The sequence below is a fragment of the Euleptes europaea genome, chromosome 5, assembly GCF_029931775.1.
Source record: "Euleptes europaea isolate rEulEur1 chromosome 5, rEulEur1.hap1, whole genome shotgun sequence".
NCBI classification, from domain to species: domain Eukaryota; kingdom Metazoa; phylum Chordata; class Lepidosauria; order Squamata; family Sphaerodactylidae; genus Euleptes; species Euleptes europaea.
In genome coordinates this window covers 59323508-59347853 of record NC_079316.1, presented here as the reverse complement: position 1 = coordinate 59347853, position 24346 = coordinate 59323508, and the positions used below count along the sequence as shown (strand labels likewise).

At 41.8% G+C, this 24346-nt stretch overlaps 1 protein-coding gene across 2 annotated transcripts in view; it reads right to left on the bottom strand.

Annotated features, from left to right (window-relative positions):
- Window positions 1–14568: 14568 nt before the first annotated feature.
- ADD3 (adducin 3) overlaps window positions 14569–24346 on the bottom strand; it is a 118000-nt gene continuing 108222 nt past the window's right edge. The window contains exons 9-15 of one of the 2 annotated variants that reach the window (XM_056850573.1): window positions 24121–24303; window positions 22745–23002; window positions 21845–21964; window positions 19644–19730; window positions 18696–18819; window positions 16405–16500; window positions 14569–15771 (exon numbers count right to left, since the gene is read on the bottom strand). In XM_056850573.1, coding sequence (XP_056706551.1) covers window positions 15476–15771; window positions 16405–16500; window positions 18696–18819; window positions 19644–19730; window positions 21845–21964; window positions 22745–23002; window positions 24121–24303 — 1164 coding nt within the window. In that variant the 3' untranslated portion in view covers window positions 14569–15475. The remainder of the gene's footprint in view (window positions 15772–16404; window positions 16501–18695; window positions 18820–19643; window positions 19731–21844; window positions 21965–22744; window positions 23003–24120; window positions 24304–24346) is intronic. The other variant, XM_056850575.1, reaches the window with a different exon arrangement.

The window sequence follows — 24346 nt, the reverse complement described above, 5'->3', positions numbered from 1 at the left end:
CCTGAAAGCTCGAAAAAAGCCTTTTAAAGGCTTTTTTCTTTTAAAATGGGGCTTTCCACCCCATTGAGAATAGCGAGGCTGTGCCTGCTAAAAAGCAGGTGTAGCCTCGCTCTTCTCTCCGCCAGTGTACCTGGGGCGAAAGGGGACAGGAGGCTGCCTACCAAGTGCCCCGCCCCCAGAATGCCTCAGGAATGCCCCCTGGGACGCCCCCCGGAACGCCAGTGCGGGACTTTATGCCTTTGGGATGCCGGAGGAAGGCCCCGTCGGCATTCTGGGGTGGTGTAAGTAGCCCGGCTGTGTAAGTAGCCCTGACGCCGGTGTGGGGGGTCCCAATGCCGGCACCACCCCTTCCTAGCCTCCTGAGGACATTTGTCCTCAGAAGTCAGGAATGCGCTGTTAGTGTGGTAGGAATCAGGCATGCACAAGCTTTTCATATGGCTGTCTCACCCCAACAATATGGCTGTGGAACTAGACGCAAAATCAGGAACTTTGGCTTTTGTGCTTCCTCTAAGGGAGATACAAAATAAGGCCAAGTCTGATGGTGCAAAATAGGTAAAAATGTATTTTATTACTCAGATAAAATTTATTACTCAGATAAAATTCCCTTGCAGTGCTGCACTGCAAGGCTCTCCTGAAGAAACTTCATGGGTGAAATGCGCTGGGAATTTTATCTGAGTAATAAAATATATTTTTACCTATTTTGCACCATCAGACTTGGCCTTATTTATTTTTTTATCTCCAGTGACTGGTGCAGCCTTTTTATTTTACCTTGCTTCCTGTAACGGATCTGTGTTTGACCAGCAACAACCTCTCATTGGAGTATAAATAATATAATCACAGAAACGTCCTCTTATAGATGCATGCCAAAGACCTTTAACTTCTAATAGCCAGTCGTTACCTTGTCTTTAGTCTGCCCTATGTCCTCTTTCCATCTCTTGGATGGCTTACAGTCCCACAGCAGTTTCTTTTTCTTTTAACTCCACTCTATGGGTGATCTTCATGATTTTGGGCCTAGGGCAAAAGTTCAGGATGGGACCCCAGAATTTATGCCACCCTATCACTGGCTTCCCTCTTCTGGGGCCACACAAGAGGTGGCCCTTGCACCACGTGAAGTGGGCAAGAGACACTGCTGCCACCAAAAGCCAGCTGAGAGGCAGCTGGTTAAGACCGGTGGTTTGGAGCGGTGGACTCTGACCTGGAGAACTGGGTTTGATTCCCCACTCCTCCACATGAGTGGCAGAGGCTAATCTGGTGGACTGGATTTGTTTACCTTCTCCTACACACAAAGCCAGCTGGGTGACCTTGGGCGAGTCTCACACTCTCAGCCCCACCTAACTCACAGGATGTCTGTTGTGGGGAGGCGAAGGGAAAGTGATTGGAAGCCGGTTTGAGTCTCCCTTAAGTGGCAACGAAAGATGGCATATAAAAACCAACTCTTCTTCTTCTGCCTGAACCCCAGGGGCAAGTGTAAGCAGCCTCAGTAGCCTGCTCTATTCCCCTCTCCTTTTGGGCCAGGGCTGTACATGGTTGGGCCTCCCCCCAGTGCAACGCCTGGTAAACTGCCCCTGTTGCCCATTAGCTAAGACCACCCCTTCATGTCACTTAAGTGCTTTTTACTGGATTAAAAAAAATTGATCATAGGTATTGCTACTGGATTTTTAAAAGCTGGTAAAAGCTCAGGCTAGCCTGAGCTCATCAGATCTCAGAAGCTAAGCAGGGTCAGCCCTGGCTAGTATTTGGATGGGAGACCACCAAGGAATACCAGGGTTGCTGTGCAGAGGAAGGCACTGGCAAACCACCTTTGTTAGTCTCTTGCTATGAAAACCCCCCAAAAGGGGTCGCCATAAATCAACTGCAACTTGATGGCACTTCACACTGCTAGTGGTGGGGAAATGGCACCAGATATGGGCATGGCTGTGGGCATGGCTGTGCAGAAATCTATGCCACAGATCCCAAGCTCCATTTGGGTATGATCTTTCCAGAAAGATCATATTAAAGTAGATTTAGCAAACACATAGTGAATCCAGGGAAACCCACAAAGTGAATGACTGTACAACACTATTATATGGAAGACCAAAAATAACCACAGTAATTGGGGACAGGTAGGGTTGCCAGGTCCCTCTTTGCAACCAGTGGGAGATTCTGGGGGCAGAGCCTGAAGAGGGTGGGGTTTGGGGAAGGGAGGGACTTCAATGCCATAGAGTTCAATTGCCAAAGTGGCCATTTTTCTCCAGGTGATCTGATCTCTATCAGCTGGAGATCAGTTGAATTAGCAGGAGATCTCCTGCTACTACCTGGCAGTTGGCAACCCTAGGGACAGGGTATGTGTAGAGCAAAATCAGGGTGTGGAAGCAACATTGGTTAAGGGCACTTGAAATGATACTAAGCAGATTAAGCTACTGACTAGTTTAATATAACAGACTTAAAATTGTCGAAGAGGTTATCCAAAATGGTCAGATTTTGTACTATTGAAGGATCGCCCCATAGTTGTTCAGCCATATTTAAATATAAACTTGAAAACATAGCAGCCCTCACTTCCTTTTCTAGCTCTAATGTTCAGGTTTTCACTTTTATTTTAACGTAACCTTGCAACAGAGGATCACCAGGAGGTTTTGGGAGATCACAAGGGTGTAACAGTTGAATTTTCAATAGCAGGGGGATGCTTAAACGTTTGGCCTCACTGAACAGACGCGACACTGCTGCATGTTTTATCATCTCCCTGCGTGTACTCTCCCATTCTCTCCCTTTTGCTCACTGGAGGCTTTAAAATAAGGATCTGCCTTTTAAGGAAGTGAGTGAAAGCATCCAGTATACACATACCTCTGCCATTGGACGAATGATATGCAAGAAACAAGCTCCAGGGATCCTTCTGGATAAGAATGTGAGAGCTTCACCCAGAGGTCTAGTCTCCAATAAGGTCAACCATCTTTGACCTTTGCTTTCACTTCATAAGCAAACAACTGAGGGGGGGAAATGCTGCTTTGACAATATATTAGATGGTATCAGACAGGCAGCAGGCAAGTGGGTGTGAGAGGGGGATCTATATTTGGAACAACAAATAAAATTAGATACATTTTCTTTTGGCATTATCTTGCCAGGGCAGACTCTTGTGTGATTAAGGATGACAGTTGAGTACCAGGGTAAACAAGCACCTTATCTCCATGGTGCCTGTCTGCTGATTTCAGCAATTGTACTCTTACCCTGGGCCTGGAGTGATACATCCATGCAAGCTGCAACCGTGACCTCTTTTACTTAACCATGTTATATTATCAAAGTTCTGTGTTAAATGAAACTTGGACTCCTGCCAAAGTAGTTCACTGAAAGGGAAAACTAGAAAGCCGAGGCTTGCATTGGGCCTCAAGGGCTCTAGCTGAAAAGTTCCATGTCATGCAGAGGCATTCAGCTTCTTTATGCTTAAGTATAAAATCTAGTGTGTGGGGGTGGGGAGGAGGGAAACCTTCCTCTTTGTCTTGAAATTTTCTTTTACAAAAATCACTGTAAATGTGTACCTGGTACTCAGCTGGTACCTTAGTACTCAACTGGTACTGGTACTCAAATGTAATTTGTTCAAGACTTTCTATTCCTTGGCTCCATTATCAACCAAAAGGGAGACTGCAGCCAAGAAATCAGAAAGAGATTGAGTCTGGGAAAGGCAGCCATGGGGCTAGAAAAGATTCTTAAGTGTAAGGATGTGTCACTGACAACCAAGATCAAGTTAGTTCATGCCATCATATTCCCTATCATTATGTATGGGTGCGAAAGCTGGACAATGAAGAAAGCTGGTGGGAAGAAAGTAGATTCCTTTGAAATGTGGTGTTGGAGGAGAGTGTTATGGATACTGTGGACTGCCAAAAAAAGAAATCAGTGGCTTATAGATCAAATCAAGCCTCAACTGACCCTAGAAGCTAAAATGACTAAACTGAGGCTGTCGTACTTTGGTCACATTATGAGAAGACAAGAGCCACTGGAAAAGTCAATCATGCTAGAAAAGTTGAGGGCCGCAGGAAAAGAGGAAGACCCAACAAGAGATGGATTGACTCTATAAAGGAAGCCACAGCCCTCAATTTGCAAGATCTGAGAAAGGCTGTTAAAGATAAGATGATTTGGAGGACATTGATTCGTAGGGTCGCCATGAATCAGAAGTGACTTGACAGCACTTAACACACACACACACACACACAAATGTGTACTGGAACAATGAAGAACAAGCTAATTTCTTAGAAATCTATGGAAACCTTAATGTACCCAGGTCATATGCCTCTGAATGGCGCATTCTGGGACATGCAACAGGGAATGGTCCTGTGGATTACCAGAAGCTCCTGACTGGATGCTGTTGAAAACCGATCCTAGATGTTTTCACAGATGCAATGAGAACAATTTCTCTCCCTCACACAGCAGCCCAAAGCACTCCTCAAACTTCTGTTCTTGGGGAAAGAGAACCCTCAGAAACAGGTTTTGGGGACTATTCGGGGCTGCCAGAGGAGGGAGGAGAACCATGTTCCATGGACAGAAATCCCTGCTGCAACAGAAATGTTAGTCTGGATCCAACCTAGAAAGCTTGGCTAGATGAACCTGGGTCCAACTGAACAAGGAAAATCTTAGATTCTCACCTGAACCAATCTTGAGTTCTACTACTCTCAGCCAAGCCTATTGAGTGTGGCACTTAGGGTTGCCAGGTCCTCTTTACCCCTGGGGGGAGGTTTTGGGGCGGAGCCTGAGGAGGGCAGGGTTTGGGGAGGGGAAGGACTTCAATGCCACAGAGTCCAATAGCCAAAGTGGCCATTTTCTCCAGGTGAACTGCTCCCCATCGGCTGGAGATCAGTTATAATAGCAGGAGATCTCCAGCTAATACCTGGAGGTTGGCAACCCTAGTGGCACTTAACAATTAATACAGCTGTTTGTCCTGGAGAAGATGAGCTTATTGGAGACAACTAGCAGTGTAAATTGCATAGCTGGTCCTGGTACTATGTTTGGCTCATGTCATTTGGGTGGGCTGCTGACAGTCTCAAGGAGGGCTTAGGCCTTCTCCACGTCTGGCCTTATTGTAAAAGCACAACCCTTGAATGAACTGCAAACTTCCATTAACCTCGGCGTGAAAGCACTGTAGCCTGTATCTGCAACAGGAATCCCAAAGGGGAGCACGGCTATAATTCAGTTCTGTTTAAAAGCAAACGTTGCATAAAAATCACAACTAGTGATTCGCAGGCACAAAAAAGGCAGTAGGAATTATGAAGAGAGACTGCCCGCCCCACCAATACACTTGCAGTCAACTTCCATGGAACCAGGCCGAAGTAAGCTTGATGGAAATCTCAAATGACTCCAACTTTGGGGGCAGGGTCTTTTTGCCTCAGTTTCCAGGAAAAGGAAACTGAAAGAGTGTAAAGAGGTTCAACTCTTTTACAGATGCTTGGAAATTCTTCAGAATGAATAAGGGGGCTGAAGATAGCACATTTACCACCAATTAGGAAATGTATTTTCAAGTCCAAGAAGAAAATTTTATTTCATTCATTTGTACCCTGCCTTTCTCCCCATTGCGGATCCAAAGCAGCTTACATTGTTCTCCTCTCTTTTATCCTCACAGCAACCCTGCAAGGTAGGTTAGGCTGAGAGCGTGTGACTGGCCCAAGGTCACCCAGCCAGCTTCCATAACAGAGTGGGGATTTGAACCCAGTTCTCCCAGATACTAGTCCAATACTCTTAACCACTACACCGCACTGGCTCTTATGGAGCAGAGTCAAGGAAACCATAAATAGCAAGAAGTTTTCCTTGGAGGGAAAAAAAAGTCTTTCCAACTGAAAAACACAGGGAGGAACAAAAGCTGTAGCAAAACAAATGGAAGCAGATAAGGTAAGCAAAGCATTTGAGAAGCATATTGGTCAAAAATTAAGACATCAGAAACAGGAAACTAGCTTTGTTAAGATGACAAAGGAGTGAAAGAACTGCTAAAGGAGGATAGGGAAACTGCAGAGAAGCTGAATAAACTCTTCTGATCAGTTTGCTGTGCAAGATGTCAGATACATTCCCAATCAGAACTCTTTTTGAGAAACAATGTCTGAAGTACTTAATCAAAATAAATTTCTATCATCAATTGGAAAAAAATAACCTTTCAAGAACACAGTTATGAAACTGCTGATCTAGCAACATGTATTTTCCTTTCCATAGTTCTAGAAAACAGCAATTTAATCACCTTAAAAACAGAATTTTGGTGGGATAAAGGAAATGACAGCACAGTCAGCCTAATAGCTGTGCCTGGTACATTGGTAGAAAGCATTATTTTAAAAATATGATTATTAAGGAAAAATCAGAATGCCTTTTGCAAATGCAAGTCCTACCTCCACAGCCTTTGAAGTTGTTAGAGAATGTTAATAAGCATGAAGGTAAGGCTCACCTGTTGGGAACCTTATCCTTGGATTTCTAAAAAGCTTTTGACCAAATCCTTCATCAAAGGCTTTTGAGTAAACCTAGAAGTCATGAGATAAAAGGATTCTTCACTGGTTGAATGATAGGAAAGCAAAAAGTGGAGTAAATAGACTGTTCTCACAGTGGAGAGCAGTAAGTAGAGGGTTTCCCAGGGATCCATATTAAGACTGGTGCTATTTATTTGCTTGCAAATTATTCAGGCAACATACCTGAAGGACCGTCTACTCCCTTATGAACCTACCCAACCACTGCATTCATCTGCAGAGGGCCTGCTTTGGATGCTCCTGCATTCTGAGATTAGAGCCAGGAGAGGGCCTTCTCAGTAGTGGGACTAAAATTCTGCAACTCTCTCCCCAGGGAGATTCGTTTGTCCCCTTCTGTTGCCCTCTCCTGCCAGCGGGTGAAGTTTTTTGTTTTGTTTCACTTGGCATTCTCTCGGTGATCCCCCTTGCTCCTCGACGTTTTAACTGTTGTGTTTATCTTTTGTGCTTATTTTAAGCTTAGGTTTTAACTTGTTTTAATCACGTTTTCGTGTATTGGTTTTAACCACTTTTAACATGCTTTGATTTAATGGCTTTTAAAGGTGTTTTACTTTGGTAGCTGCTTTGGTGGCCGTATGGGGCAGAAAAGCAGGGTCCGTCCTCCAAAGCAGCCATTTTCTCCAGGGGAATTGATCTCTGTCATCTGGAGATCAGTTGTAATGCTGGGTAATCTCCAGCCCCCACTTGGGGGCTGACAACCTTAGTTCCCCTGGAGGAAATGGCTGTTTTTGAAGGTGGACTCTATGGCATTATCCCATGCTGAGGTCACTTCCCTCCCCCAACCTCCCCCAAGGCTCCACCCCCAAATCTCCAATTTCCCAACCTGGAGCTGGTAACCATAAGGGGGAACTGGTCTCTGTATTTGGAAGATGTTTTGATTCCAGATCTCCAGGCCCCACCTGGAAGGAGAAGGACGCAGGAAAGGGGGAGGAGAGGGTATGAGGGTTTTCAGGAAAGAGAAAATTGTGGGGGAGGGGAAAATGAGATGCCTCCTGCAAATTTTTGTGGGTTTCCACTTGTTTTGTGTGTGTGTGTGATTTCTCAAGACATCAGTAAATAAATTGGCCACCTCCACTCTATTTTAATCCCTGTCTTCATAGTCCATTTACCATCTATTTGCCATAGACATGCATGCAACAAATATTTGCTCCTAGTGTCTCCACTCCTAGCTTATTTAAAGCTGTGCAAAAACACTTGAAGTCTCGCCTTTATGTGTGTTTATAAATGCATGATTAAAAGCCGCCCCCTTCGCATAATGCAAAGGAGAGGTTGTAATTAAAGTTATTTTGCTTAACACTGCCCACAAACACACTCAACGGTTTGAACCTCTTTTTGTGCATGGACAATACCAAGAAACTCCTGCCAGAGTCTCACGGAAACCTGGCATAAGGCCCTGCCCAGTAGATTAATTCATAAGCTGGAGTTCAAACAGATCTTCATTGCTTAACCCACCAGGGTTTTCAAGTGAACCAAAGTTTGTCTCTTGGCAGGAGATTCCACAATAATAAAGGCAGTTTTCATCTTAAATCTAATCCAACAGATCCGCGGCTAAAAGGATAAAATATGTTCTACACATTGCAGAAAAATGCATATTTTAAAGTTAGTATTTCATACCTCCTTACACATGTGGCACGCAGCTGGAGATGGGACTTTTCTCTCCTATACAAAACCAGCACGTGTGTCTACTCCTGCAACCTGCTTTACTTCATAACACATTGTAATCAGCCAAAAGTGGAGTTAAAGAAAAATAGAAGCAAGTCAACTTGGGAGTGACCCAAATATGGGTAACTTTGCAGATATACTATAGTGTCTTCAATTTGCATGGAAGGCATTACAAATCAAGCGTGGGTTGGTCCGTGAAACTTTGGTCCCCGCTGGTCCTTCTTTTGGAAGGGAATCCACTTGCCTAATATTAATAAAATTCAGTATGTTCCCATGCAAACTTTACTATGGCAACCACGCTCAGCTCAAATTATTGTTCATTGCTCACTACACTGGAGCCAAACTCATAACTTACTAAAGGTATTTATAGACCAAGGACTATGTTTTTAATTAAACAACTCTGATTGAGATGCTATAGGCTAATAAATAGAATACAAAATGAGTTTTAAGCCCCAATAACAACAAAACAAAGAAGATTTCAACTTTCCTTAGTTCTATACAGGAACTTTTAGTGTAGTGTACTCTGGATGTTTCTGCTTGGTACATGCTATAGCCCGGTTTCCTCCATTTTGTGGTTAGCATGTTAGGAATGTGGATGATGTTACCTCCTTACAGGCGGTGTAGGGAGGTCTACACTACAGCTAAGGCTGCCAACACTAGCTTGGGAAATTCCTTGAGATTTGGAGGTGGTGCCCGGGGAGAGTGGCATTTGGGAGATGAGGGAGCTCAGCAGGGATGTGAGACCATAGAATCCGCCTTTTGAAGCAGCCATTACCTCCAGGGAAACTGATGCCTGCCACCTGGAGATCAGTTGTAATCCTGGGAGAACTTCAGGCCTCACCTTGAGGCTAGGAACCCCGAATTACTGTTATGTGGCCTCCATCTCCCTTCCAATCCTGTAAGAATGATTTAATTTGTTGAAAAATCTCTATACCAAAGAGCCATTGCCGAGTAAAGTTTGATGTGAAACCTATTTGAAGATCTAAAAGGAACTGTACATTTAAGGCATGGGGACACCGCGTATTTGTGCTGGGGAAGCTGCGTATAAAGTCTCCCAGCACAGATTTGTTGCATGTATAGGCAAGGTCTACCTTTACTTTGCTCCTGTGTTTGTCATGTAGAAGTTTTGTGTGATGGTCCTAGCATAACGGATAATCTGTTAAACAGAATAGTTCTGCAGCCTATGGAAGATAATAGTATTCTAAAAATAGGAATATGCCAGTGTCTGACATAAGCTGGTGAAAGCACACATAACAATTAAGATTTTAAGAAAAATATATGCAGAGGGAGGGGTGAGAGATAAACATTCAATTTCTGGCTTTCTAACTGAGCTGGCAAATGCAGACATCCAAAAAAGCCATCTGTTCTCTTTCATCTATTTGAAGTGCAGCTGGAATAATGCCCACAGAGACTCCACCAAAATACTTTCTTTGAAAGCAGCTTGCTAATTGTCTTTCAAGGGAGTAATCGTCTGTATGTAAAAAATGTGACAGAGAGCTGCTGCCACCTAATGGTCAAGCCCTGAATAGCTTCACACTACATGTACAGTTCACAAACCAGGAGCCGGTCCCTAATACAAATGAGAAAAACAGAACAGGAACCAGACAAAGTGTTTACGGGAGCATATCTCACTGTACGTAAATGAAGCAGCCAAAACACTGCTGGTACATGTACCAATTCCACACAACACTGTTGTGTAACTATGATATCAATTGTCAATCTTAAAATTGTTATTGAGACTCTCTGGATTATGGATGCATTTCCAAACTTTCTCGTAACAATTCTTGGGGATTTCTTCCACATATAGGTTCCAATATCTAAGTAGCTATTGGAGGCAACTGAGTCTGGAACAACTTCATTATTTATACAAAAAATATTATTTCAGTCTTTAATCGTATGAAGTCAGCCACTCACATGTAAAAAGATCTACTTTTCACAGATTTAAAACTGTGGCTGAGCAAAAACTTACATTCTGATTACAATGTGACAAAGGTTGAAGTAGGTCATTTTCAGAGAAGTAAACATCACCTAGATAGTGCAATCATCACTTTTAAAAAGACAAGTCTAATTGTCCAAGTGTTACATATCCAAAAAGCAATACTACAGACTGGAGTTGGGATGTACACCTACTTACAAAACATGTTCAGGAGGTAAACTGCCCCCCCCCCAGTGCTCTGGATGTAACAATAGCCAGAAACAGATGTTCTATGAAATCACAATCTCTCAGAATGACTTTCTTAAAAGCAAGAATATTTGCATTCTTGATCATTGGAATATATCTAGTAAGGTCTAAAGTTTGATTCACCAAAGATTTGTCTTAATTTAAGCAAACAGATTAAAGATGTTATCTTTTTAGCTCTAGTTTTAACAGCGTTATGACATGTTGAAATATTTGTTTTGTTTTGTAGATAATGATGTTGTTGCAGACTCCGTGCACTCTTTTCTGTGGAATTGCTGTACAGTGGCAATAATTTGGCTTATTTTTTATGCTCCTGGATGTATGTTCTTATGTCCATTTTGTCTGGTGGTTGTTACTGCTTCATGTATCTCAACCATGCCCTGACAAAAATAAACAGCTTTCTGACCCCTTAAAGCTTTTATTATAGCCTAACAGCTTGCTTTGATACATTTACTGAGTCTTCACTAGGTAGATATGAATGCATATATGAAGTTATAGAACAATAATAGTAAAGAAGCAAGTTATAGGTCCATGAAATACGGGTATACAGGGTGAAATGTAGTGATGTAAAATTTAGATTGATCAAGAAAAGTATAGGGAATTGATCTGGAGAACCAGGTTTGATTCCTGTCTCCTCCACATGTCTCCTCCTCCACAAATCTGGATTTGTTTCCCCACTTCTACACAGGAAGCCAGCTGGGTGACCTTGGACAAGTTACAGCTGTTGGAGCTCTCTCAGCCTCACCTACCTCACAGGGTGTCTTGTTGTGGGGAGGGTAAGGGAAGGTGATTGTAAGCCGGTTTGAGCTTAAGTGGTAGAGAAAGTCGGCATATAAAAACCAACCCTTCCTCTTCTACTTGTCTTGGGGTAGCCCATAAGTCTGCTGTGACTTGTTGGCACTTCTCTCTCTCACACACACAATCAAACTAGGTAGGCAGTGGGGGTTGAATATATGTATTTGCCATTTTGACCTTATGCAATTCATTTTCTTTCTTTAAAAAATTGTTCTCACTTGATTTTACTTGTAGTGTGAGACTTGTCACTGTCTCCCCTAGAAGTCAACTCGAAGACTCCAGCTGGTGCAGAATGCCATAGCTCAGTTATTATCAGGAGCTAGGCAGAGCGTGCCTGTTACTCCCATGCTGCGCTCCATTGGCTGCCCATCAGTTACTGGATTCAGTTCAAGGTACTGGCTATCACATACAAAGCCCTTTGTGGCCTTGGTTTTGCAGGACAGCCTCTCCCCCTATGCTCTGCAATGACAGCTTCAGTTATCTGAGCAGGGCCTTCTGAAGGTGCCACCCTGCAAATGGGCAAAATTAACAACTGCATCCTCTGTAGGGTCCCCTATCTTATGGAATGGCCTGCTTGATAAGGGCCATGTCCGCACTTTGAGTTTGCAGCTCCGATTTCTACGGGGTTTCCTTGCATGTTCACACTTCATCTCTTCCGAAGGATTCTGGAGACGTCTTCAGAGCACAATTTCTCCGTGCTAAGAGCATTCGCTTATACGGCGAATTAATAGAAAGTAAACATTTTCCTCACCCGGAGCCTGAAGTGCAAACATAAAATCTGTCTTCAATCCACTTCCTGCTGCCAGCCCACCATCCACTCCCCCCCGCCTCACTGTCCACGCTGGACCAATCGCCGTCCTTGTTCCCCCCCACCTCACTGCCCACGCTGGACCAATCACCGTCCTTGTTTCAAGCACCGAGTGGGCATGAGCGGCAGGCTACCACCTCAGCCAATCACAATGCTCCTTCGAGCTGGCGCGTGAATGCTGCCGCGAGGGGAAAAAATACGGATTTTATTTAATACAGCGGAGGAAGGCGTCGCGGTGGGAACAGAAATTTTAAGTCGTGTTGGATGCTTGAGTACTGGACACGTTTAAATTGCTAGTGTGTTCACGGGCAAGGTCAGGCAGGCTCCCACTGTCCTGGCTTTCTGCAAACTAGGCAAAACTGTATTCAGGAGGGTTTTTAAATATAGGTAATAGGATGTTACTGTAACAAGATGGTGCAGAACTATGCTTGGGTAAAGGGTTAGGGACTGTGGACTGTACTACTGTGTATAGTTTGTACTGTCTGTTACTGACGTTTACTAGGCAGACTTTGTTTATGGGGTGGTTTGATAGTGCCTTCCCCAGCCATCTTCCCTTTACCCCCAGCAAGCTGGGTACTCATTTTACCGACCTCGGTAGGATAGAAGGCTGAGTCAACCCTGAGCTGGCTACCTGAAACCAACATCCGTCGCAATCGAACTCACATCGTGAGCAGAGCTTGGACTGCAGTACTGCAGCTTACTACTCTGCGCCACAGGGTTCTTATAGTCTGATACTGTAAAGCAGGATCTTGCTATGTAATTTCTGCATTGATTAATGTGTCATGTTAATGCTTATCCTTCATTTCAGCTCTGATTAGATTTCTGCTTGCTTCCGGATTTCTGCAATCCAAATCCTATTGCACTGGTTACTGGATGTCCCATCCTGTTGACTTTATTGACTTACCACAGTGTAATCCACCTTCAGTGAGAAAGGCAGACTGTAAAAAAAAAAAGAAAGAAAAAAAGAAAGGCAGACTGTAAATTATGTAAATAAAAAAATAAAAATGGTCTCTGATTGCTTCAAGGGCTGCAGGAAACGGGGAGGTTCCAAAATCCATCTATTTAAAATACTGTTTATTTGTGATTTAACATTAATTAGCATTACATCTATGAGCAATTTCCAACAACATTTATATATTTTTCCACAGGACACAGAGTTGGCTGGCTCATTCTTTATGCCAAGCAAGTAAATAGAGGCATTAGCAAAAAAAGGTGCAAATAGTTCATGGTTGCATTTTTTAAAAAATATTTATGCACATTGCATTCATTTAGATATATTTTTTAAAAAGTTATGAAAAACATAGTTCACAGGTTACTGTTTCAACATATGTTGTAATACAACACAAAAAAATGTAGAACATAAAGTTAAGCAACTTTGAAATTCCCAGTTTTTTTAAAAAGAACACACTGATTCCAGTATTTTGAGATATCTAGAACATCATTTCCAGAGTCACTCCAGCGCTGCATTGTCACACTTACACAGTCAAAGCTAACCAGCCCTGTAACATGCTATAGTCAATTTTTGCATGCCAAACCACGCCCAAGCCATACTTAACAATCTATATACGGTATATATTTCACTTGGCAATTTGGGAGTCACATTGATATTTGATGTGTATTTGCTCTTGTGGCTATTGACGTACAAAGGCCCTGGGTTAATTTCCTCGTTTAGTGCATATTTACAGGATTATTTTTAAAGGAGTCCAAAGCAAAAATTACCATCAAAAAAGGAGAAAGTGGCAGGATCAGCACTTACAGTGCAAGCATCATTGGTTCTAAGGTTCATTGAGAAGGCAAAACTCAGGGTTAAAATGATCCTATTAAAATCAATTACAATAAGGGGAGGGGAGTTGTGGCACTCCGTGTGAAATCATATATGTTATGTTTATAATTTTAAATATGAAACTGTTGTTCCATTGATTTAATAAAAATACCCCAAATCCATACCATATATTTTATGAAAAATAACCCACAGACTATTACAGCCTTTATCTCCACCCCCTGTTTCTTTCCATTTCACTTTCACTTTCGCAGTTTTGTCTCCTTCATTTGGTTACAGGCCTATCCAGGTGATAAGTTGATAGTGCAACGTATGCAGTTGCACAGGATTCAGACTTCAGTCCTCCGGGAAGCACTTCTGTTGTGAGGATGCTGCATTCTCCCTTGACTGTTATGGCAACACTGGGTCTCTGGGACAATGTAATTCTTTCCCCAGTTAGAGGGGCCACAGCAGTGTGGAGCGGCTTTCTGGGACGTGGTTGCAAGAATGTCACAGGCCCAGACACTGCCTGCAAATAGTATTGATGAAGAGCAGCAAAAAATACCCCTTCTGTGCCTTGCCAAGTTGTGCCAGCACTCAGCTTCCAAAGAGGAAAATCACATGGGAGCTGAACTGGAGCATCAAAGCAAAGGGTGGAACCTCCCCCGCCCCGCCACCTCCTTTGTGGGTTTCAGCTAGTCCCTCAAGCCTTTACCGTGACACTTTATAGCTGAAACAACTGGAGGATCCACAAAGGCTAAAATGCAGCTGGGACATGCTTTGAACTGATCTCCTGAAAAGGCCCTGGTGTTAACAAGATTATTTTTCTTCATTCAACAGCAATATCGGAGGAAGAAAAAAATAGAGTAAGATTTAAACCAGAATCCAGTTATGCTTATATGTTTTCCACATCTGGCTTCAGAGCTTCTGGATTCCTGAATTATATTTAAGTATACTCTACAACCAAGCATCTTTAATAATCTCTATTGTTAAAATACTTGGTTTACATGCCTATAATACTTTATACTGAGTGGTATACAAAAGTTTCAACATATAAAATTCTTTTTTTTTGTTTTGCCATAGTTAAACTAAGTTATCAATGTTAAGCGTATAAAATCCCCTTTATTGAAAAATAAGGGCTCTCTTTCTGCCCCCCAACTGATAGAATAAAAAAAGTTTTCAAAAATTATATCTTACTAAAATGAAGTATTTGGCAAAAGTTATTGGTGATGAATGCAATCTGTAAAATTCCAAATGCAATTCCTTTTACAGTCCCCCCGCCCTAATATTATGTGCCAGTGTCTAATAATTATAGGTGACCAACTCTTGACAAGGTGTGGTGAGAAGTGCCCTCCGCAGTGGGGCCAAAACAAACGCTATAGTCAAAAATCACAATACCAAGAAGTATCATCCAATTACTCAATGAGGCAGTAGATTAAACGAACATAATATGATAACGCAACAGCTACCTTAGTGACACTGTACTGAAGATTTTCTACTCCAGAAAAAAATTCCAGGTGTAACTTGCTACTGCAAAGGTGTATGTATAATAATAGTGCTGTACTGGAACCCCTGCCAATATCAGTTTATAGTGGAATATTGAATATTTCAAACCCTCAAAGTGATTTCATTGATACTAGTTGAGAGATGAATTCTTTGCTTAATCGACATAAAGTGGTCTCTAGTGTCTTCCAGTTCTGTTCTTAGGTTAAGGCCCAGTTTACTACACAACCCTACCTAAACTGACCATGTTAATGGCTGATTAAAACGTGGGTTTGAAATGTGCAACATAGCCTCAGAGTGAGTTGCACTCAGGCTTCCATCTTTTCCTTCTTTTTGCTCTTTTTCAGGAAAGATGGGGTACGGAATTTCTTCTTTTTCTTTGATGGTGACTTGGAAGGGGATCCCTCAGGGGAAAGGGCCTCCTCAATCTTTTCAGAAGTTTTAATGGTAATCTCTACATTCTCTACAGTACTAGTGGTTAACCGGCTGACTCTCTGTGAGAGATCCTCTTCCACATCATGTGCATCTTCCTTGCCATTCATCACCACACCTGGGATATCCAGAGAGATGAGGGTAGAATCCTGAAGATAATAATCATGATTTTCTAGAGAAAAAGAAGGACAGAAGTTTAACTCTTTGCGGTACTGATGCTTATAATGCAATTCAAACCTTGACAGACTAGCCAGTAAAGCTGGATATTTGATATTGGCCCACCACTCCTCAGTCCCAATTTCCCCTTGTTTTTTGTTGAAGTAATAACCTCACTTATGAGCATTAGTAAGTATCACACATCTGCAGTCCATGTTTTCAACTATCAAACTGCATTTCTGATTAGAATGTTATGCAATGAAAACTATACCACAGCAACACTGTGGCCTGTTATACTAACCTGCTACCATGAGCCAATATACATGGGATAGTGCTAGGAAAGAAGCATGGATTCTCCCCCCGCAATAGAAAACTGGGGCATGAATAGTAGATCAACATGATGTTTGAAAAGGTTCTGGTAAACAGTTCTGAAAGATCCAAAATATAATAATTCATCCTGGGTGGATATCGGGTGCCGGGGTTTTGAAAACCTCCCGAAGTATTAAAAGATGTGAAAGTCCAGTTTCCATACATGACAAAGGGGGGGGGGAACTATATTTTCCTTCCTTGATCAAAGAAATTTTAAAAAATAATTGGTATGGATTGATTATAAGGCTCATGATATTGTACAGGACATTACATTGAGTACCTTCTAATTTGTCAGGGACATTTTGCGGGGACTGAGTTTGAGAGTGTGTTTGTGAAACAGATGACCCGTCATCTGAGAATAATTCCTGATCGGCATCTGTAGAACAAGAGTTTGAGTTAGTAAAAGCCATGCCAAAGTAAACTAGACAGGAAAAGGACCCATGTTCGTTAGTGCATACAACACAAGCAACTCTGCTAGAACTGACCTGGTCATGCTCATGTCACTACATAGGGTTATACTCTGTTAGTAACCTACATTTATGAAATGCATAAAATGCCAAAGATGGCCTAAGGTATTTAGAAGAAAGCATTCCATGCAAAAGTACTTTTGTTTAACCATGGAACTGTTATAACAGAAAACAAAAAAGAACAAATCTATGCAGCATTAGTTCTGGAAACACTAAATGTTAGACAACAGCAAGGAAGGCGGCATAGTTAAAGAACCCTGATCAGATGCTTTTTAATGAAGGTGGGTGGAAAGATTGCTGAAATGCAGTATTTTTACCTTTGAATCTTTATGCTTTTAAAAATAAGAAACGGGCAAGTTAGAAATTTGCTAGCCATAATATTACGCTGTAGGCAACAGAAGACTATTGCCAGAAAGTTTGGCTTAAGAAATGATTTAAAGTTTCTTACCTTTTATCTTTGCTGATTACACTGATGAACAAACTCTGTAAGAACTCTACTTTTTTCAAAGGGCCAAATTAGACATTAAAGGTAAAGGTCCCCTGTGCAAGCACCAGGTCATTACTGACCCATGGGGAGATGTCACATCTCGACGTTTACTAGGCAGACTATGTTTACAGGGTGGTTTGCCAGTGCCTTCCCCAGTCATCTTCCCTTTACCCCCAGCTAGATCCATGGAAAGATCTTCCAGTTTTTAAAAAAGGCAAATTGCGTCTACAGGGACCTTCAATGCATATGCAGATTGGAGAAAATAAGGGATTTAACTCTTTCTCTCCAGCACCATTTTGCCTATTGAAACTGGTCCTTTTGTCTCTGGAAAAAGAAGAAAAAAGACAGGCAAAGAGAAGGGTGCCTGTCTAACTGATGGAATTGTGCAGAGGAGGCCCTAACCCAAACTGGTGCCTGCAAAGGCTGCAATTTACCTTTTGAAAATGCTGGGTAGAGCTACTGATAGATCTCCCAGTTTGGCCACAATAATTTTATAATGGTTTATTAGAATACATACAAAAGTAATAGAACTGTACAGTAGACCGCAAGTAAATATATGTAATAATCTTTTTCTTCCAGAACTATGAAATGCAACAAGTTATCATGCTGTAGGAGATTAAATATAAAGGACAAAGAGAAGACTTGAGATAGTAGTTAAGGGACAGCCTGGATCAAATCTTTTTTTTTCTTCTTTAAAGAATGGCAAGATAGGTCTTATTTGAAACACATCAGAGAAGAAGCCACAGGAGAATGACAGATTCAGAATTTACTGGAGGGCGATAGAGGAGATTGTAACTAGGACCTGAGAACATGGGGTGGCATTTGATGAAAACCACAGGGTTGCTCTCTCATCTAAAAATACTGTGGAGAAGGGGATAGGAGAACTATTCCAGAAGATAACCTTAATTTTATTGTTAAAGAAGAAAACGGTGTGTGTAGAATGAAGTGTGTGTGTGCAGGTATTAGTAGAATACCAGAATACACTATTTACATACTGACCACACAGATAAGCCAGTTAATACTTTTAAGTAACTGAGATTTCAGTAATGGCTGGTTTTCTGAAGATGTATTATGACAAATACCATGGTGGAAATCTTTGAAATCTAAAGAGCCAACTGATGAAAATGGCCTCAGAAGTCAACACCCTTGGAGCTATAAATCATACCTGTCCTTTCCAATACTTAATCTAAGTAGATTGTTTGGGTTCTGTAAGACTCATTCTTCTGGTTACAATGCAGAGGAAGCTGGTGCTGCTCAGGATATAGGGCCTTAAACTCTTAAACCAATGTCTCAGGACCTTTGCACACCGTTACCAACTCACCACAGAGAGAAATTAACAAGTGAACTGGGCAAAACCAGGTGCTTATTTTAAATGTGCTGTGGCTTAGAACTCATTGCTTTCTCTCCAGGGATATGTCTGTATGCTCTTAAGACATACTGGGGTAGGTGTTCCCCCAGCACATAATTAAATGAACAGGATGTTTAAGGGTAGAATTATTGAGGTAGCTGATGTTTACAAATGGCCCTTAGTTTGGGAATTTGAAACATTCAAAATCAAACTCACTCCTCCTAAACATAAACTTTTGATGGGAGTGCTCAGGTGACTAAAAAACTGACCCTCAACTCCTTGTTGTTTGCGTTCGATTGTCCGCTTGTATTCTTCCAGTTCCTTTTCTGTGAGATGGCTGAATGGGTTGGGAGGGGCAGGTACAGCATGCTCATCTTCTTCAAATTGCATGGGCTGGAAAAGAAAAAGTTTTAAAGTGCAGAAGGCAACCTTAACATTAACATGCCTGGCAACAACAAGAACATGAACTAATGAAGCAGTTAAATAATCTATAAAATACGAATTCTTTCATTTAATGGGAATGGGATTATTGAACATATGCAGGGCTCCCTTATCAACACAGCATGCCAACTTTAAACTGATGGGGACTGAGAGAACTTTTAACCTGACTCCGGCTGCATCCACACATCACTGAACAGCGTATTCATGTAGCACTGCAGCAATCATTCACAACTGGGTAGTTTTTTCCAGAGAAGGAAATCTAATAGCAAGTGATTTGCTGTAGCATGCCGAAAATAAATGTCCATCATACAGACACTTGTATTTTCCCCCATGGGGCAAATAGCAGACAGTGGGAGGCATCTGAATCTGGAAAATGGCACTGAAGAAAGGGTTAACCCCCCCCAACACAATCCCAATTCCCCCAACAGCTCTTTCAGCCTTTTAAAATGGCTGAAGATTACAGATCTACCAAATATTATCTAGTTTTGCCTATAGTTACAAGATTATTTCCCCTAATAGATACATGAAACCTACTTGTTTGCATGGTGACTAAAATGAAAGCAGTGACAGAGTCTTGTTTAATGCTAAAAACCACATAAGTGTAAATGAATGCTTCCCTATTTTTTTAGAAGACATATAACTAGGGCTCTCTTTCAAATATTTGTTATCTTCTATGTTGAAGAGACTGATGAAAACAAGGAGATGCATTTGCATGAGTCTGGAAACCTTAAACTCAAAAGGTAAGCATTAATCTCTATAACCATAGCTGCACTTACAGTACTTGGCTTATCTACCACAATTCCAGCAAGCAACTGAGACTGTGGTCCTGCAGTCTTTAAGTCATACCGGTTTTGCTCTCGAATCTGGAAAGAGAAAAGCAAAAGTGTTTTCAAAACTTCCAGTGTCTCTGGTTCAACGAAATATATCCACATGGATTAAAAATGCCAGACCTGTTGTGGCAAGACTAATAATGTTTCAACAATCTGTTTTGCTGGCTCGCTTTTATACTGATTTCTCTAAAATTTGAAATGCTTACAAATCCTTAAAAACGGCAACATGAAGTGTCCTAAATGTTGTGCTTTAACATGCACTTGGGAATAGAACCTAAACTTTATGCCGACGTGACCCTGCCTGTTTTCATGTGGATGTTTCGCTCTGCCTTGGCTTCCTCATAGCAGCAATGTTTTCTGGAGCATCCACATAATATTGTCCTCTATTCGTCCTGGCTTACATGCTTTCCTCCACTTAATTGCAGTCTTAATTGGAAAGATCACTGCCACAGTGCTTTTGGACACTGCAGTTGGGAAAGTGTACATTTTATGCAGGCTCTACCTGCAGAGGCACTATTTGAGAGCCAGTGTGGTGTAGTGGTTAAGAGCGATGGTTTGGAGCGTTGGACTCTGATCTGGAGAACCGAGTTTGATTCCCCACTCCTCCACATGAGCGGTGGAAGCTAATCTGGAGAACTGGATTTGTTTCCCCACTCCTACACACGAAGCCAGCTGGGTGACCTTGGGCAAGTTACAGCTCTGTTAGAGCTCTCTCAGCCCCATCAAAAATGAAAGCTGGGAACTAGTATATTGTTGTAATAGATCATTGTTAAATTATAATACTATAGTGATCTGTCAAATTACCATTTTTTTTAAAAGAAGACCCTCCATAGGAGGGAAAGGAAATGGATATTCTGTTGCTACTGCGAACACCTCTGCATTTCCAGCAGCAATGAGAGTTATGCAGAGAATCATCTTTGTGTGGAAGCAGCCCTGGTGTTATTAGTCTTACTTCCAGCACACTTTGTAGGTAAAGATTTCCCAGTGAGTTTGGTCTAACACTGACAGTGCATTCCTAAGGAGAGTTACTCCAGTCTAAGCCCATTCATTTCAATGGACTTAGACTGGAGTAACTCTCCTTAGGAATGCACTGTGAGAGCACTCAGGTAAGCAAAGCAACATGCATTTGACACTATTTAGTCCTTGTACTTCTTCAGCCCCAGAGACTCTAGCCCCTACTTCCAGCTTGTTGCAACTCCGGCCTCAATTCCAGGCACTGTTGTCCTGTTTTGTGAAGTGCAATCTTGCTGACTCTGTTGCCAATAGTGTTTCCAAATCCAGACACAACCCTCCGTAATTACACCATTCTCCTGTCCTCTATAGTAGCCAGCTTCCCTGGCTACAGCTATACGACACGTACATCTAGTGACATCTCAAAAACTATAACTGGAAAACAACTTCCCCCTTTGAGACTGTTAATGCCAGAAAAAGCTGCATGTCTAGAACTGACGATAAAGCCTGGGCGACAGAGCTATGTTGATCCTTTCCAAGGAAGGGAGCAATCTCTTCTGAATCAAGCTGGCTCCTCTAGGATAGCGGTGCAGCAGATACAAACTAAGAAATTTCCAGAAATTTTGGATGAAACACTGTGTATCTGGCAGAACAATCCAAGGGTGGAGTCAGAACTGGCTTGAGAATTAAAGAATGCACTGGGGAGAAAAAGCTGCCAGCAGTCGGAGGCTGGCTTGACAAAGAAGCTCTTGTTGTTCCTCCTCATTGCCTTTGTCAACCCTGCATCAATGGGAACAGGCAAACAGCAGGATTTTGGCTACTGCCTACTTCTACCTCAAAAGCTAAAAATGAAGGAAAAAACCTGCAAAATGGCATCATGTTAAAAACAGCTAAGAAAAAAACCCCACACCCTACCTTAAAGACTTGTTTCATAATCAGAATAAGCATTTTCTCTGGAGGATTTAAGACGAATAGCATTATCCAAAACCAACCCAGAATTTTAAAACAAACTTTCAAACTACCAATTTCAGGCTACACTGAAGAAAAACAGCATTATATTTTAGGGGGCACTAAAAAGTTTTTTTTTTAAATGCTTCAGCTTCTAAGATAAGCAGGATAAATTAATCGCCGACCCTGAAATGACTGCTGTTAAGAGAAAAAAAACCCAATGTACATCTTCATGAAACCAGCCTTACCTTATTCCTCTTTTCCAGCACATCACTCGGATTTGTATTCATAGGAACAAACTGGTTTGGATCATCTATTTTTATTGGAGTTCCTCCACTAACTTTAGATGAATCTTCAGCTTTTATCCACTTGGGAAAGAAAGAAAAACATTATTTAAATACTATAGGAAAAGAGGTGATTGTGTTTCAGGGAAGGAGCATGGTTGGAAAAGGGAATAGTCTTTCTGGGCAATGGTTACACAGATAGTACTTAGGCAAACTTGGTTTCTCAGCACATAAGATCATAAGAACATTAATTCGGTGAAAATTTCTCTCCTTGTATCAATTTTAGGCATTTTTACTTTACTCACTGAGAACTGCTGATAAAAATTAAAAGCAGATATGAATTGTTAAACCACCACAAGGTGGAGCTGTTGAAGTTCCTTTATGATCTGGGAAAGTATTTGACAGCTAATTGTGAAGATCCTTGTGCTGGGGTGTCTACAATATAGGAGTTTCCCCCCCACTGCTCCCCCAATTTCCTATTGGAAAAACTGAGGAAGTTGTTAAGAGTTTTTCATATTGTACTTTTTAAATGAGTGGTAGCAGCAATCTGCCCGTTTCTTGCTTGAGCACCTTGGCCAAGAAAGGTTTATTGGCCATTGGATCCATCACTTTAAGACCCAAATGAGATTCTTTTAAGAACAGATTTCACAACTGCTTCCTTCGAGGCAGTTGACACTACCTTCTCCTTTAAAGATACATTGATAACTTCCAGGGCTCAGATAACTAACTCTCTCTGGCTAGCTCTCATCAAACAAGATGGGCAAAGGGCATTAAAACAATCCTTCATAGAGCATACATAATTCCAGAACAGCCCTGTTCCTCCCTTTTTAGGTCTTTGCATACCCATCTATAGAAGCTACTTACTGTGGTTTTAGTCCGGGGACTTGTTTCTCCATTTCGGGATTCTTCAGGAACATCCACTTTCAAATATGAGTTTGGGGAGTTCAGCCATCTTGTCTTCTCCCGCTGCTGTTTCTGTGCTAGGAATTTGAGAGGGGAAATTGGGACTGAATCATCCTCAAAGGAAAAGGCCGTCACAGTGGCTGGAATCTCAACATCACTCTTGTGTCTGGGTTTCTCCCGCACTAGAGGCTGCCGATAAGCATAGCCAGTTCTGTAACCCTGCACAAGAGTTGGGAAAATGTATTTAGTTTGCATTAAAAGCTTGCAACAACTGAAAACTATTCATATAAACTTAATCTCAAATCATAGATTATTTTCAAATAGAAATGTCATCAAAACACCACATACGCCAATACTAAAGATGAAAATTCCAGCTAAACTACACCTAACGCTACCTTAATTCTTGCTGCTAAAAACTGAACAAAGAGGAAATTTTATTGGAGTGGATTTTGATGCTTCCTCTTCTTGGAGAAGATATATAGTGTGTGGGGTGGATAGCAAGTGATACCACCAACTATACACGATCATTTGGTCTTGATGAGTAGATAGAGGCTCTAGAACAATCTTACCATTTTTGCCTGGCCAGGTATGTGCTGCACAGCACAGGCCCAAGAAAAAGGGGCTTGAAACTTACAAAAAAGGGTTGCAAGAATTCAGGGGAGGCAGAGTCCAACAAATAAAAAGAAACAGGGAAGGGGTATAGTGTTGTAGTATCAGCTTTGTAAATTCCTAAACTGTTACCTCAGTTAAATATCTTTTGATTTTTCAGAACCCAGTGAAGCCTAGTATTGAAGGTTCTTATTTAGGACAGAGATTCGTCACCAGTTGGTCCAATCTTTTGACGGTGACAAAGACAAGAAACCCAGTCTGACAGACAGGGCCCCTGAACAGATCAAACTTGCCATACCTAGAAAGCACTTTGTATAAAAACCTGAGCATGCACACATTCTGCTACATACGAAAGTAGTAAAATCTGCTGATATGTATAATAAATAACTCACCCATCAACCTATACACAGATTTCTTGTTTTATCTCCATGTCAGTGCAATATACGAAAAATATGTGTGAAAAAGTGGTCCTCAGTGGAAGAAAAATATATTGTTTGTACCAGAAGTAGGAGCCTGAAGACCTGCCTCTTTTAGGACAGCTTCTAAGTAAGGGACCTGAGGAACAGCACAGCTCTTGCAACAGATGGCAACCAAACAAACTAAATGTTGGATAAAATCTATTTCAGGTTGAGGGGGGAGGGAAATCCCAAGATTTCTTTGTGGCACAACCCTCTAGAGGAAAGAAATTCACCACACGGAGAACTTGCAGGTTAGGCTTGCACACCCACCAGGTTGTCCATCATCCTCATTAGCGCTTCAAACTCTTGTTCTCCGACTTTCCATTTGAACTGGGAAGCCATATTGACTCCTCCTCCTCCAGCTGCTGCCACGTGGTGTGTGAAAGGTTTATACTTCTGCAAGTCTAGGATAAGGAGATTGTCCATGCCACCTGCTCCAGCCAAGGCATGCACCTGTAAAACAGAAATTACTCAGTAATCTGTCCAGTATTAGTTG